Source organism: Ursus americanus, chromosome 22 (assembly GCF_024610735.1).
Source record: "Ursus americanus isolate L20-20 chromosome 22, mUrsAme1.1.p, whole genome shotgun sequence".
NCBI lineage: Eukaryota > Metazoa > Chordata > Mammalia > Carnivora > Ursidae > Ursus > Ursus americanus.
The window spans coordinates 30,062,966-30,079,916 of NC_142148.1; the positions used below are offsets into that span (position 1 = coordinate 30,062,966).

At 49.0% G+C, this 16,951-nt stretch overlaps 1 protein-coding gene across 3 annotated transcripts in view; it reads right to left on the reverse strand.

Annotated features, from left to right (window-relative positions):
• Positions 1 to 335: 335 nt before the first annotated feature.
• SLC23A2 (solute carrier family 23 member 2) overlaps positions 336 to 16,951 on the reverse strand; it is a 130,824-nt gene continuing 114,208 nt past the window's right edge. For all 3 annotated transcript variants that reach the window (XM_045808658.2, XM_087853738.1, XM_087853739.1), the window contains 5 exons: positions 16,489 to 16,594; positions 10,362 to 10,491; positions 9,567 to 9,704; positions 6,889 to 6,984; positions 336 to 5,034 (listed from right to left, as the gene is read on the reverse strand). In XM_045808658.2, the coding sequence (XP_045664614.1) occupies positions 4,802 to 5,034; positions 6,889 to 6,984; positions 9,567 to 9,704; positions 10,362 to 10,491; positions 16,489 to 16,594 (703 nt within the window). In that variant the 3' untranslated portion in view covers positions 336 to 4,801. The remainder of the gene's footprint in view (positions 5,035 to 6,888; positions 6,985 to 9,566; positions 9,705 to 10,361; positions 10,492 to 16,488; positions 16,595 to 16,951) is intronic.

The following is a 16,951-nucleotide window of genomic DNA, read 5'->3' on the forward strand; positions in this document are numbered from 1 at the left end:
TTGCTGAAACAAGTTTTTTATTAGTCGATTTCCCTCCCTTAGGTGATGACTTTTAATTAATGACAAATTTTTTTTTTTTAAAGATTTTATTTATTTATTCGACAGAGATAGAGACAGCCAGCGAGAGAGGGAACACAAGCAGGGGGAGTGGGAGAGGAAGAAGTAGGCTCATAGTGGAGGAGCCTGATGTGGGGCTCGATCCCATAACGCTGGGATCACGCCCTGAGCCGAAGGCAGACGCTTAACCGCTGTGCCACCCAGGCGCCCCTAATGACAAATTTCTTAAAGACCAGCCAAAAAAAAAAAAAAAAAAAAGAGGCACAGGAACACAGAACTGCGTCCAGGAGAGCTTTTATTTGTACGGAACAGTTTTAAAAATACAGAATAAAATAGCTTTATCTCTACTATTATTCACAACATCTGGTCCAAATATTACATATTTTTAAAATACTTAAACGTTTAATGAAGCCATGTTAGAAAAACAATATGAAAATTCTTTTTAAAAACTCCATAAAAGAATTACACATCTCAAAAAACAACCCCACCCCCAAATACCCTCGGTATGCAAAATAAAAATAAAAAACAAAGGAAATCCCCGAAAGGTATATAGCCAAAGTCAGTCACAAAAACTCAAGGAAAATATAGGCATCCCCACTGCTTTAAGAACAGTCAGAAATTTATTACTGTGTCAAACGAAGGTCGTTATCAACGAACAGAAAAGGGTATTAAGTTGAACTGTCAGTAAGACGGCAACACTGGTGAGGTGCCCTAAGTGCCAGGAAACAAACACAGCACGTCTAAGGACGCCGGATGGGGCTTCTGCGGAGTGATGACGAGGCACAGGCAAGAACCACCTAAAAGGGCAGGAATGTGTGTGAGGCTGCTGAAAGGGGGAGCCCAGCGCTCACGTGCTTTCCGCGTCCACGGGTGGGAGCCGAACGCCGGCAACCACGGGCAGTCTCCTTGCGCTACTCGGGATGTGACTGCAGGTGAAGTGGCGGCCGTCCAACCCTAAGGGGACAGAGCACCACACGCACAGCGTGTGAAAACCCCAAGCGCTTCGCAGAGGCCGAGGGCGGCTCCCGCGGGAGGTGGGCCCCGCCAAGTCTCAGGCCCCCACGCCCGGCCAGAGCGCGGCCCCGGGGCCCGGGGGTGCGGCGCCCGCGCAACGCGGCCGCCCGGGGCCAGCCGGGTTCCGGAACGGGGCCTCTGCCGCGGCCACCTATCCACCTCGCACCTGACCTGGCCACTCCTGCGGCATCGGTATCATGGAAGATTATAGTTGCCAACTTCAAGTCTCAGTGGCTGGCCAGTACCGGTGCTTCAGCGGGGCCGTGAACTAAAGAAGTAACAACTTAGCCCATGGTGATAAAACAGACGCATGGGTAAATAAAGTATACACACATACTAGAGATTCATCAATGGAGAAATTCTATTATCCCATGACATTGTCATGAAAATTATATCATTCCCTCCCTGGAAAACTGTGACTATTATCCTGGGTAGAAATGTTATTTTACTATATGGAAATACTGCAATATTCATGCATAAACCAAGTCGTCATCATGAAAGTCAGTATTCTACAGTATAAAGCAAATCCTGTGTGTGAATTTGTTACCATGAAAACGGGAAACCATCGGGACTCGCGATGCTTCATTCTAGCTGGCCTGGTGAAGCCACTTCTCTTGCCTTCACCCATCACCAGAAACTTACTACAAGTCAACATCTGAAACCCTCTTGAGAAAGAGTCTGAATGAAGCCAAGTTTAATTCCCTAATGAGACAAAGACTGGAGCCACTTCCCGTTATTCTGTCAACCATGTTAGATATTTTATTAACACCACTGGTGGCATCTCCCTTGCCACCCACTGTGACGGGACAGCATCACCTACTGTCCTTATAAACACTTCCTACATCTCACACCAAGATCGCCAAGTGAATGTAATGATGCTGGGTAGGTGGTCACTATGGAAACTGGAGTCTGAATGCCCCGCCCAAGGACATTTACATCCAAAACGCTTTGAAACATTCTACTGGCCAAACAAAGCACAGTGGGTACGCTGCCCCAGCGACGCAGGTAATGGGAAGTGCACAGGCACAGACCAGGCACGGCCCCTGTGTTCCCCAAAACCTCCCTTTCACGTGTGTGCTTAAGCCTGAGGAGCAGACGAAGACATTTTTCTCTTGATTAGAGCCTCATTCTGTAGCCTATCTGCCAGCAGGAGGACCACTGTCTAAAATGTTACTAATCATCAGGAGACTCCATCACTCAAGCGACGGTGAGCTTCACAGGCTGTGCAGAAAGTACCAGACTCAATGGGACCTCTGGTCAGGCTGCCCTCTCCCCTCCCCACCTCCTGACCCCCCCTTCCCCCTGCCTTAGGGAATCGAAAGTTGGCCCCAATGGAACAAGAAGGGTAAAACCTCAAATTTCTAACAGAAGGTGAGGGTATAGGACTTCCCCCCACATTTATATGCTTGCAGAAGACATCCCCCAGACCAGCAGAGTTGGAACCTCGAATAAAACCCAGCCCAAGGAGGGGTTTTCAGAAGGGAGTGGGTTTCTGGATGTTTGAAGCACGTATCCTGAGTGTCACTCACTGGGAGGGAAGATGCCAGACTGCAAGTTAAGATTACCCGATGTTTCAGATGCTTTTATTTGGATATTTGTTCCTTCTGCTCCCCAAGAGAGCTGGACTCTCTGGCATGTTTAGCAGTTTCCCCCACTTTTCAGAGCAGAAAAATTAGAGATGCTGAGCAAAAACACAAATAGAAGGAAACAGGGCGACTTGGTGCAGGAAGGCCTTCAGCATCGAGTGCTTACCAAGTTAAAGGGATAACGCTGTTAACCAGTGTGCTTCTAAAGTGAACTATGCATCAGGTACAATTTTGAAAAACAACATACAAAATTCAATATAATTTAGAATCTTTTTTTTTTTTTACTTAATCTGCAACCAGATCTTGGCAAAACAATGCAGTGGCCTGAACTGTTCTTGCCAGAATACACCTCGAAGCCCCAAACTTCCCAGGAGTCAGGGAGGCTGTAGTAACACTAATGCTGCCAAGAACATCCCAGCGCCGGGGAGCGGAGCCGGCCGTGGGGGCAGGAAACGCACGCTGCGGACACAAGGCTGCTGAGAACCACGCCCTGCTGTCAGAGACAGGAACGCCCGCGGCCGTCCAAGGCTCAGCCGGGTCAATGAACCACCTAGGAAGCACCACCTCACGCGGCGAGGTCACTACTTGGTGTTTCAGGGTTTTCCTTTGGCTGACAAATTTCAAACCAAATTCCACAGAAGTCACTTTTTCAGAAAGGATTTAGTGTTATTAATGAGAACTCGACAGAAGAGGCCCTGCCAACTGCTTTTCTCACCACCTTCTGCAATGACTTAAATGGGAAAGGTGCATTTGGCCAGGGGGTCTAATCTTCCCCTCTGCAAAATCAAGATCCGGTGGACACACAACATGGCAACCCACACACAGTCTCCTTAAGCCTTAAGTGCCAGAAAAGACTAGCAACAGAACTGCAGTGATGAATTGACCAGGATGCCCACCATTCAATATCGTGGCTCTGTGGATTACCTGCCCCCAGTTTCCCTTCTTCACAAAACAAATTCACGTATAACTTAACCCATGGTTTCTGGGCTCTGGTCCAGTAGTCAGTTTTGATAAATAGATTAGGCATTACAGTATTTACACTTTCATGGTATCAAGCAATACAAAACACAACCACAATAATGGTTACTGGCCTTCAAAAGCCATGACGACAAGCTTCCCTGATGGTGTCCACAGCTTTACAAATGCTGGTTCTTTCTTAATGGGAGGTGAGGGTGGGGGACAAATAACAGGGATGCAAGGTAAGAGGGTCACATGGAAAACACTGATTTCAAAAACCTGCTATAGCCAATAACATTAAATAGGAATAAAATCTTGTAATTTATAGACACGCGCAACAGTAACGGACATCCACACGACAGCAGAGTCAAGACTCCCATAAGCATCTGCTCAGTGCCCTTGTGTGGCACTCTATACCCATCGCACCAGCCCGGAGTGATAAATGTCAGAGTGTCTCAGTTAGAGTGAAAAAGCAGCCAGTAGGACATGTGCTGGCCCAGCCTGGGCCAGGGTGGCACCAAGAAAAAGCAGTTGAGAATCAGATATGACTTCAAGGTACTTTCCCTTCCCCTTTAATCCCCCAAACAGATTTCAAGTCTAATAATACCTATATAGACCTTACCCACGCACAGACGTGGGCATGGGGTAACCATGCCATGGTTTTCAATCAGGTCAATAGCTTCCCCCCACAGGAGCATCAGGGAACACAGAATCACATTTGACCAGTTAGTTGTGACAGTGTGAGGATACTGGTGCCCCTTGACCAGAGGGGATCTCTGCGGGTTGCAGGCAGAGGTCAAACAAAATAGAAGCAGGTCCAGGTGCTTCCAGGACAGAAAGCCCCTGGACCGCGGCGGCAGCTCGTAGGAAAGCTAACCCAGGGTGGTAGAAGGAGACCAAAACCAAGGAACCGCTGTGGATTTCAAACACCCACTCCCACAGGAGGATAGGAACTTCAAGTTCGGCGGATGCTCTCGAGGGCGAGGGGTAGGGCTTAAATAAGGAGACAGGTGAGACACGATATTAGACACGATCACCACCCACAACAAAAAAGCTATCTGTAATCGTCTTAGCTCTGGGTGCAGAATGTAAATGCAGATATACAAACATATATGTTACTGCTTGTTACTCAGCAAGGAACTACAGATTCATGCCTCACTGTGGCCGGGCCACAGGGTGACCTACAGCTATACCGTGGCCTGCGAGTCCTCGTCTGAACTCCGGCTGGTGGCACTCTTCCCGAGGCCTTTCCATGTGTAGCCTGCAAAGGTTGGGCTGATGGGTAAGTAGCTGAAGCATCTGTATTTTTTTATAACGTTCATGCCAAATGGCAAATCGTAGGACTCCATGCCATCGAGCGACTTGCTCCCTTTGCCCACACCCTTCTTCCATTTCCGGATTCCTCTTTCCTCTGGAGTGCCTGGAACACACACGCATAGACATACACACACAAAAAACAATACGATGGACTGTTTAGCTTGACAGTTCCACCAAGAGCTGAGATTGCCCAGCGTGCTGTCCCATATACGGAACCTGCCGGATGACAGCAAGGAGCCCCTGGGGAGGAACTGATGGCACTCAGCCATCCAGGTGCCTGAGCCAGGAACCTAAGAATCGCTAACCCATCCTTGTTCCTTTTGCTCCACTTTCAAGCCATGTGATGGCTCTGCCTTCCCCCGTCCTTCCACGTGACCCATATCTCCTCCACTGTCACTGCTGAGGTCCGGCCCACACGAGGTTACTGCCTTCCGGGTCATCAGAAGGGTCTGCTTACTGGCTGTCTGCGCTTCCATTTCACCATCTCCTTCCCCAAATCTGTTCTCAAAACACAACAAAAGAACTCCTAACCTGCAATGTGATCTCTACAAAATGGGGCCCAGTCTTTATTATACCGTATATAATGCCTTCAACTACTGGTCAGGGCAAACCACCCCCATCCAGGCATATAGAGTTTTATCCTACTTTGCTCCGTGTGTGTGTGTGTGTGTGTGTGTGTGTGTGTGTGTGTGTGAGAGAGAGAGAGAGAGAGAGAGAGAGAGAGAGAGAGAGAGAGGAAGAGAGAGAGAGAAGGAGAGACAGGGAGAGAGAGAAGGACACACTTGCTACGTATTCCCCACTTGTCATGGCCCTTCTGTGAGGATGAACGTCCACTGGCGTTAACACTCGGGGCCACTCTGTACCCTGACAGATGAGTCAGGGAGAATGATCTGAGCCCTGGATTTGTTTCATAAATCTTCCCAGTGCAGAGCGGCGCACTGGCAACTGTGCTTGGCTACCTGGGACACCGGACAACATACTCTTCTGCCCAAGCCTAGATGATGAGTTCGAGTCCATAGTGAGTATAAGGAACATCACTTTCTTACATTGAAACTGTGCCCTCCTGCCAGGGTTTCTGTAAGGAAGCTTTCATATCCCTCTGACTCCTGTGCCTCTCTCTCAATAAGCTCTGAGCGTGTGTGTTAGTTATTGACATCCATGAATCTAGCACGTTCCACGTACTCGTGCATGTGATTTCTCCTGCCTGATGTGTCCATCCCTGGTTTCTCCAGCAATCTCTTGATTGAGGCTTTCTGGAGGCGTGCAGTCTTCAGGGGAAATACCTCAACAAAACCTTCAAGCTCAAGAATAAGCATCACCCTTCCTTGATGGAAGGTGAATCTACCAGTGGATCCACAGCAGCGCTCCCCATCGGCACCTCCTCTGGGAAGCTGGGAAGCTGGCAAGGCTGTGAGGCAGGGCCCACATCACATCCTTGTCCAGTACCCAGCAATGGGCACAGAACGCACCCAGCTGAGGCATAAGGGTTACGGGCGTTGGGAGACAGCTGCCTCCATCCGTCCCTCAGTCACTGATCCTGGCAACAGCCTGCGTCCACCATACTCACTATCTTTTGGTCTTAGTTGGGGGGGGAGGGCTGCCTCAGGAAGGAGGCGGAGGAGCCCCACACGCTGTCAGCTGCTCAGGGGAGTGTCTGAGCAAGTTGATGAAAGCTGCTGTGGGGACTGAGCCCAGCTGTGCAAGAGGCAGGCGGCCTGGAGAGCGCCCACAGACAACGGACTTCCCTTTCTCCTAAGTCAGCAGGGAGGAAAAAGCCACTAGGTTTATCAGCAAAAAACTGATTCCTAAAAGGAGGCTGGGAGTGCCATCTTAACCACTTCAAGACCGTTTTAACCAGCGATGGCTTTGAACGGATTCGCTCTGCCTGCTTCCATATTTATTTGGTAAAACAAGTACTTTCCATATGGAATAAGCATGTTTGGTATATAGCACATACCTGGGATGGTGTTATCCAAAATGAAAGCCACGCAGCCTCCTACAAACATAGCAGTTGTGAGAAGAACGTTCAACACCTGATCGATTCCCGTTATCCCTAGAAACAGAACACAGTGGTAGGGTCACTGCCACGGCCAGGAAGGTGCACTGGGGTGGGCACCCACCACCAATGTGATGCATGAAAGTGCAAATATCCGTTGTACATGAGTAGATAAATTTTTGCCAGTAACATTTTAAACTGTTATAAATAATTTCAACAATAATTAAGAGGTTATCTCTGTAAGGAAAATTCCCCAACACTGGTCTACAGAAGATAAATCTTAAAGTGAAGCTCACCCTATAATGAATTAGAAAGCCAATGGGGTGCAGTGTTAGCAGATTAAGAAAAAAAATTAATAAAAAGATGACTGTTGCAAGGCTGAAAATATTACCGAGTAAGACAACAACAAAAATATTTGTGGTATTTGCAGTCAGATAAAGGGTTTCAGAATCCTGGGTCACTGATTTGTGCTTAGCTGCTTAATTAGGAGCTACTGGATGCATATGAATGAACTCATTTGAATGTGGTATGTTAAACTGTAAAAAGTAGCAAGAATATCCTTGTTGCTAGTAGCTCTCACACTTTCTATATTTAAAATATACGATCCTTAGGAGCACCTTGGTAGCTCAGCTGGTCTCAGCTCAGCTCATGATCTCAGTGTCGTGAGATCAAGACCTGCTTTGGGCTCTGAGCTCAGCAGGAAGTCTGCCCCTCTTTCTCCCCCTCTGCCCTTCCCCCCCACTCATACACGTGCATGCCCCCGTGCTCGCTCGCTTTAAAATAAAATAAATAGAATCTTCAAAATATATGGTCCTCAACAGAAAATAGTAAGTGCTGGGAAGAATGTGGAAAAATAGAAACCTCTGATCATAGCTGGTGGGAATCAGTTTGGTAGTTCCTCAAACCATTAAAACCAAGAATTACCCTATCACCCAGCAATTCTACTTCTAGGTATATACCTAAGAGAACTGAGAGCAGGGACTCAAACACAGCCGATTCCCATTACTGGCAGATTCTGTATCTGTGAACTGACCTACACCCTAAAATTTATCTGTAAACCCAAAATGAGTTCTCCTGGCTTTCACAGGCATTCACAGAGCAGCACAAACTCTGGGTCGCCCAGCATGAGTGATCCCAGCGGAGGTCATATAAGGTAACGCTCTGCCTTCTTGTCTCAGCTCTCATACGTCCTAAGTGTGCTTGCAGTAGTCTAATACCACTTCTTCCCCATTTTTGTGTTTTTGGTTGGTGATTCCGTTGTTTAAAATGGCCCCCAAGTGCTTTCTACTGTTCCTGAGAGCAGGCCTCCCTGAGGCTGTGCTGTGCGTCAGGGAGAAAATACGTGTGTGAGAGGAGTTACGCTGCTGTTGGCTGCTGCCCCCCCTCGAGGGAATGGTCAGGATTTGCTCCTTCTGTGCTCACAGTGCCTTTCCAGGACACGGCTACCACGAATGAGGACTCACTGTACCGGTACACCACTGTCCACAGCAGTGCCGTTCACAACTGCCAAAGGCTAGGACAACCCAATGCCCAGTAGTGGACAAATGGACAAACAGATTATGGTATATACATACAATGGAATATTATTAGCCATAAAAAGGAATGAAATATTTTTATATAAATCTCAAAAACATGATGCTAAGTGAAAGAAGACAGAGATCACATACTATGTGATTCCATTTATGTGAGAGATCCAGAATAGGTGAATCCACAGAAACAGAAAGCAAACTGGTGGCTGCCAGGTGCTGGGAGAAGGGCGGTAATAGGGATTAACTGCTTCACTGGTGTGGAATTTTATTTTGGGATGGGGAGATGGTTTGGGAAACTAAACACAGGTGGTGGTTACATGACATTGTTAATGTACTAAGATGGCACTCAACTGTTCACTTTAAAATAGTTAATTTAATGTTATATAAATTTTACCTCAAAAAATATATATAAAACGGTCCCCAATTCTGCATAAAATGTCAACAGCAATCGCCATTTCTTAAAATGGTTCCTTCTTGAGGGCATCTGGTGGCTCTGTCGGTTTAGTGTCCAACTCTTGATTTCCGCTCAGGGCATGATCTCAGGGTCGTGAGATCGAGCCCTACATCAGGATCCACGCTGGGCGTGGAGTCTGCTTGAGATTCTATCTCCCTCTCCTGTTGCCCTACCCCCCCCAAAAATGGTTGCCCTTTGTTCATTTTTCATGACATCGGGTTATTAAAATAAAGAGGTGTTAAAAAGGTTAATCTTGAATTCAAAGTAGTTATAATCCCAGTAGAAAGACATGTATTTGAAAGTCTATGAAGCTGCATTTTATGAAATTATACATTTTCATAAAGCATTAGTCTGAGAAATCAAAGGGTTTTACACACAGGCATTCTCCCAAAAGACAGGGTCCCAGTAAATAAGGAGAACTTAATGTGCACATGAGTCACGTGCACAAGCCAGCTCATGCGGGACGTGCAGATGGCTTCCAGATCAGTGGCGGCAGAGCGAGGCTCGAATGAAATCCATGGACGAATGTCTGAGGAGACAACTCCTGCAGTTCCAGAGCCCTCTCCGACTGCGGATGGGCTGTTTGTGAACTAACGGCTAGGGTTCCAACTTGAATCTTGAATCTTGAACCAAGATTCAAGGCCAGTTTTCCTTACCTGTGACAAGAGGGTTCTGTCTGAGGTAACTTGGAAGGACAAGCCCAAAGAAGATTGAAAATCCCAGTACAAAGAGGTTCCTGGAAGAATTTAAGTCGATGAACTGTAGGTTGGAGAGCCCAACAGCTGTGATCATTCCTGGAGAGAAACAGCAGACGGCAAGTTGCACTGAGCTCACCTACAGATGGGCAACGGGCCACGCACAGACTCCCCGCATCGTCCCTTCATCTGCCCCAGAAACTAGCTGGGACACAGAACAGTGACAGGATGGGGTCAGAATACAACTACCTGGATCTCTGATCCAAATAACTCTTGGCCTAAGCACCATCTGGGCTGACACAGGGACACAAACATCACATGACATTCTTTAGACCAAGCAGAAAACTAAGGAGATCAGTTGCCCCCCGAAAATCTCTATGCAAACATTTTGATTGAACAGGGAAACCCACCCAAAGATCTGGGCCCCGATCACAACTGGACGCACAGAGATCATGTCAAACTCCGTGGTAAAAATGGTCAGGTTTAAATGGCCGTGCAGGCAGAAGTTAGATCGATTAGATACACCAATTAAAGATTGAGGTCGTTTTATTTTTTCCAGCACAAGTATTCTACATTTGGTCCTGCCTTTAACATAAATTCAACTCAGAGATGCATTTAGGTTTTTATGGTTTGAAGGTGTATCCCCTTTGTATTTTTAAACAGAAAAGTATGACTACCTTCCATCTCAGGAAGGGATTCGGTGAGCAAATGTGAGAGGAGGAGAGAGGTCAGGCTATCGAGGAAATGGGATTTTACCAAAGAGAGTACAGAAGAGGGCGCCAAGCACCGGGTCCGGGAGGGAGGCGAAGAGGGCGCTGAACTTGCCGACCATGCCCAGCGCCAGCATCAGGGCCGCGCCGTACTGGATCACCCGGCGACTGCCGACCTGCGGAACACACCAGAAGCCAGACGGCACTCAGCGCTAGTTCTACACCCGTTCTCAGCCAGCGCCCCCCACCCCGGGGGGAAATGTGACAGAAGCCCCAGACAACGCCTAGAGTCTTCTTACAACTTTTAGTTAAGAGAGAGGTCTTGTCAGATAATGAGGATTGATCTCAGAGCACAATTACTATAAAGACACCCAGAGTAAAGAGACTCCCTCTCCTCTTTCTCATCCTGTCCCGTCCTCCTCCCTGGGAGGAAGGCAGCACCAGGGCTCGGCCTCTGGGTCTTGGTGCCCTGGGTGATGTCACTTCGGGCATGGCCCTGCTTGGGCTCTCAGGTCCCGGGTTTCTAATGCCCTTAGTCAGCAGATGGGATGACCTTCTAACATCAAATGCAAAAACCACACTCCATCCTGCTTTTTTTCTCTTCTGGGCTCTTGGAATCACCCTTTGCCAAGTTAACCCACCCCAAAGCAAATAACCTTCATCTCCATCTTCCCCACACCCTGAATCAGATAAGAGTCCCAGATATTTCTGGAATCCCCTCTCCTCAGGGCATCTTGCTCGTGAGAGGTGGCACAGCCAAGAGGCAAAGGAGCGTGGATTCTCAGCACCCCCTGCCCAGGGTGTACCCCCTCTGCTCTGTGTGACCAGGACAAGTCACTTGGCCTCTCTGGGTGGCAAGATCCTCACTTCTATAATGATAAACCACGAGGTTTCCTTTAAGGGGTTAAATGAGACAAGATGTAAAACAGTGTGAACAGTGCCTGGCAAGCATGAGGCTATAATGACAGCCTCCCACCTGGGCTTGCTGACTCTGGCCTTTCTTTCCTCTGCCTCCCTATCTTCTCCACTGTGGTAGAGTGACCTTTCAAACACAGTGATCTGGGAGGTCAGTGCCCTTCTACTCCCCTTAAATCCTCTGGTGCTCATGAAACAAAACCCCTTCTCAGACATCCCCAGGCCTGTCTACCCAGAACACTCCCACATCCCCCCTTCTGGCTGGTTCCAGACACATTCTTCAAAATACTACCCAAATGCTACCTCCTCTTAAAAACAAAGTCTTCCTTGATTCCAAGGCTCTGTTCTCCCACACTGGGCTTCTGTAGAACCATTATAATATTTTCCACATGGCCTCATCTTTATCTGTTCAACCTGATCTCTGCCTTCTAGAAACTTCCACCTAGCCTGCTGTCACCCAGGCGGTGGGATGTGGAGAATCCTGCATGGCTGGCCCCTACTGTGTGCTGCCTCTTCCAGGAAAACACCCTGAGGACATAAACTCAGAGTAAAAGAGGTCCCAGAAGCGCCTGGGAAGTACCTATAGGGCTTTAAGTATGACTTACAGTGAGAAGACGGCTACTTAAATTTAATTAAAACGCAACGAAATGTAAGCTTTAGTCCCTCAGTTGCACCAGCCACTATTTCAAGTGCTCAGCAGGAACACGTGCATGGCCCCTGCACAGAAGAGCAGCGCAGGCGTATGCAGACCGTGTCCACCACTGCACAGTGCTTCCGCTGGCTGATGTTGGTCTAGAGCTTCCAGCAGCATCTCAGAGGACCCAAACATCAGCTGGTTAAGAATCAGAGAAGAATCTCACTGAGCCAACGAAGGGATGGCTGTCTGGCTAGAATCTGGCCCAGCTGACCCTGCAGCCCAGGTTCTGCTAATAACGATCTACCGTCTATCCCCATCCCCCATATCATCAAGTGAAAGGAAGCAGCGAAAAACGGTACGCAAACTGGAGAATCGAGCAAAAATGACTTCTGCTGGGTCGCATTACATGATAAGGAAGCCTGCCATTTTCAGCAAACATTTTTGGGAACCTACTATGTGACTAGCACTTGTTAGACCGGAGGGGGCAGGGAATACAAAGATGAGGAAGTCACAAACTCAGGACCAATCACTGTACTGCTACAATTGTTACGGTGTGTGGGCACCCAGCACGGAGGAGAAGCTCTGAGGAGCTGCAGAGGGTTCCACAGAGCTGGTCCGGAGTAAGAGTTCCCTGGAGGAAGAGCACCCAGGCACAGGGAACCACCCGCACAAAGCCCATCTTGCAGCAGATCAGATGTGCAAGGCGCAGGGCGAGGCTGGCCCCAGGGACGCTTGAAACGATCGATCTTACGTGAAGGCTATGCATGGACGGCTGATCGGCCTTAGATGCCCCAAACAAACAAGCAGCAACGAAGCCATTCTTCAGTTCAGCGACGATTAACCAAGTGCCTGTTACACACCTCCGTCTGAAGCACCAGAAACACAGGCCTAATCCCTGTCCCCCCAGTGCTTACATGGAGCCTTTGCCTCTCCTCTCCTGCTACCCGCTCCCTGGAATCTCTTCCCTGCCTCCGTTCTGACCTCCTTCTTGAACTCCGACTTTGCCTCCAGGGCCATCAAAACACTGACACCTCATTTCTGACCTTCCAAAGTCTTCCACAGTGTGGAATGCAGCAGAGGAGAAACGACCTTCCTCTGAGGAGCCTGCACTGTCAGGGGAGGTGGCGCTCATTCGGTCCCTAGAAGTAAACTTAGGGCTACGTATCAAGCAGGGATGCTACCCACTGCTTACTGTGTACCTGCATGCCCGACTCTGCTAAGCGCATCACGTCAATTTATTAATTCCAATGCCTGGCAAGCCGTCTCTATAGACGAGGGCATGGAGACTTGGGGAGGTGATGTAACCTGTCCACAGTCACATGGGACAAAGTGATGGCACCAGGGCTGGAACCCCAAACAGCCAGCTCCCCACCCCATCATGCCACCCCTCTTTGCGGGCCAGCCACTGGAACACACTCAGAAGAGAAGGCCCATAAGGATGTACCGTATGGTGACTAACATAGCATAATAAAAAATAGAAAAAATAATAAATAATAAATAAAAAAATAAATAAAAAAAGAAGAGAAGGCCAGCACATGGAATCCCGCCCGAGGGCTTCCAAGCACACAACAGGGTAGCTGGCAGCTCATCTCCTTATCAGACAGCTTAGAATCGCCACGTATAGAGAGCGTCAGAAGTGGATAAAGGGTAACAAGTATCAGAGCCGCCAGGACAAGGAGGCAGAGCCTTGGGAAGAACGAGAGATCACCCTCTTCCCACAAACCCTGGAGTCTGACACAATGGCCCAGACCAGTGCTGTCTGTAGAACCTTCTGCAGAGATGGAAATGTCCTGTATCCATGCTGCCACTAGCCACATGGGACTACTGAGCCCTGGAAACGTGGCTAGTGAGACTAAGGAACTTAGTTTTTCATTTTAACAAACTTAAAAGAGCCACATGTAGCTACTATCAAACTGGACGGCACAGATCCAGGTCTGGAAGTGCCAGATTTCAGAGCTGCAGGTTCTACTCAGACAAGTGACTTGTCCCAAGTCCTTCTGCTGGATGAGGGGCAAAACACAGCCTCCAACTCGTGCCTCCTTCCTCCAGGACTGAGTCCTTCCAGGGGCCGCGTGGTTGGGGCCAAAAGAAATTTCTGCTGCAAGTCCCACTTTCCATCCCAAGACAGCTGTGTAGACGGCTCAATTACCCCCCTGTGAGTCAGGGCAATGAAAACCAATTCCAGGCCCCAGAACACAAGCCGCCTTTGCCTGGGGATAGTAATCCAAAGGGGTTCAGAGGGAAGATCAATTAGCTCACTAAAAAGTGCTGGCAGGTTGCCTTCTCAGAATAGGCTGGCACCGTTCAAATTGTAATAAAGATAATTATCCCCAAACCACCTGGTATTGCAGAATGGAACCTCCATGAGCGACATCCCCTACTGCCTACAGTGACCCTGGTTATATTACATGATGTGATGATCAGTTTTAAAGGGGTGCAGAAAGGGAGCTGGCTTGTTAAATTGTTTTACCCTAAGTCTCTCCGTCTACACGAATTTTCCTACTATGGTATTTCAGATTCGTTCTAGGTCTGTCCACAAGGTCATGGCAGCAAACGGTTAAAGAAAGGCACGGCCCTTAGCTCCGTGTGCTCGGCATCAGCTTCTCCCCAGGGGAATGCTAGAACCTAGTGATGGCACATGGCATGAGGGCGCTGGGAGCACCCCACAAGGCTGTATGCACACAGGACACAGGGCTCTGCGAAGGCCCCGCCAACTTCCAGGGAAACGAACGTGTCAGGACCATGCTCCCTTCTCACCTGGACTCACAGTCAGGATGAACCAAGCAGTCTCTGGTTTCTTTTGTCTGGTTACAGAATCTTACAGAGAGCGGGGAGGGGGGGTATTTCTAATTTTACAGAGGTCAGATAGCTGGAGAAGGCTGCAGCTCGCCCCTTAGTTCTCAGGACACAGGGCTTGGGGAGGGAGACATCCCAGATGGCGACCAGGTTCTAACTGTCTCTGGCTGCTCGGCGTACAGCAGCTGGGGCGGAGGCGCGTTCCAGCCCGGCAGGCATTGCGCCCTGGCCAAGGCACCTGGGATCTAGAGCTCGGTAATAAGTGTGAAAGGCCTAGGAGCGGGTTCCTTACAGAAGCTGGACTGTGGGGTGGGGCAGTCACAGGTCTGTGTAGAGAGGGGTGGAGAGACCCATGGGGAGGACTCCAGACCCAGACCCTGCTCGGCCTGGGGGACCCGCTGTGGCCTGTCAAATCCACGAACTCCGCGCCAGATTTCCTCTAAAACAGAAGGTTGCTGTTGCTTTGGTTTGAAAACCGCATTAATTCTTTACTGTAAGAGTGACATTTTCCTGTAAGGAGTGAGATCATCTCACATCTAGAACTAGTGCCATCTCCTGCTCCCATTTCCACCTCCCGCCCTGACCCTGAGGTCCACTCTCATCATAATAGCCAAAGTGAGCCTTAAAAAATACGCTGATGGAGGCGCGCCTGGGTAGCGCAGTCGTTAAGTGTCTGCCTTTGGCTCAGGGCGTGATCCCCGCGTTCGGGATCGAGTCCCACATCGGGCTCCTCCACTGGGAGCCTGCTTCTTCCTCTCCCACTCCCCTGCTGTGTTCCCTCTCTCGCTGGCTGTCTCTCTGTCAAATAAATAAATAAAATCTTTAAAAAAAAAAACAAACAAAAACGCTGATGGAGGGGCACCTGGGTGACTCAGTCTAGGTTAAGCATCTGACCCTTGATTTTGGCTCAGGTCATGATCTCGGGGTCGTGGGATCAGGCCTCACGTTGGACTTGGCGCCAGACATGAAGCCTACTTTATATTCTTTCCCTCTGCCCCGCCCCCCAACTCGCACATGCATGTGTGCAAGCACGTACCCCCCCTCGCTCTCTAAAACACACCAAAAAAAACCCAAAAAAACCACAAAACCCTGATGGAGCCACAGCCCAGGGGATGCCCTTTCCCTCAGTCTCTGGAAGCTTCTGGGGCCTGCGTGACCTGGTCCTCCATTACCTGGAGGACATCATCTGCTCTTACTACCCCCATACTCTGCTCCTGCCCCACCAGCCTCCTTGCTGATGGGCAGCATGTGGCCCTGCTCTCATGACAGGGCTTCATACTGGCCGTGTCCTTGGCCTGAATGCCCTTCCCCAGGGGCCTGCATGGCTCCCTCCACCTGCCCTGTTCAGGTCCTTGCTCAAGGTCATCTTCTCGGTGAGGCTTAGCCTGATCCTATTTAACACTTACTAGCCCTCACTCCCAAAACCCACTCCTGCCCTGTGTTTTTTTTGATACTCACTATGCTTACTGTCTATGGTTTGTCTTCCTCTGTCTAGAACGTGAACACCAACAGCGGGAATTTTGTTTTATTCACTGTTGTATCCCAAGTGCCTAGAACAGTAGCCTGGCACAGGGTTGGTGCTTAGTATTTGTAGAGTGCCCATGAAGCAGTGACAGCACTGAGTGCCTGGCTACCCAGGCAACCAAGGGAGGGAGACCTCCACCAGCATTCCAGAAACCCATCAACGAGAAAAAGGAGATTGGGGGTGAGGGGAGATGATCTCAGAACTGGAAGCCTTCCTTTTGGAATTCACGGTGGTTAGACCAATCGATGAAATGAATCAACACTTAGAGGCCCAACCATTTAATTAGAAAAATAGCTGTACCTTAGTAATTCCCAAAACTCCAATGTTGGGACTGGATGAAGTAGAGCCATTCCCAGTACCAAATATGCCATCGAGAACACAGGAGAGACCCTCCACGAAAATCCCCCTAAAATGTAAAGGAATGGGGGAAAGAGAAACATTCATTCAATGGGGGAAACACTCTGAAATATGCTCTAAGTGGCTGCACCCCAAAGGCGGCGTGCGCGGCCGGGGAGCCTCCGCACTCCGGGGAGGGGTTAGAAGCGCAGAGTCTCGGGCCCCACCCCAGACCTGCTGAAGTGGAACCTGCATTTTAACAGGATCCCCCATGCTCATTCAACTGTGAGAAGCACTTCTGTGAACCACACATTGGACACAGGTGTTTAAAAACCATTCCAAATTAAAGGCTTTTAGCCAGAAAACAGAGCCATTTGTTGGAATCTAAGACAAATAAGGGCTGTCTGCTGATCTGATTCCTTTACTG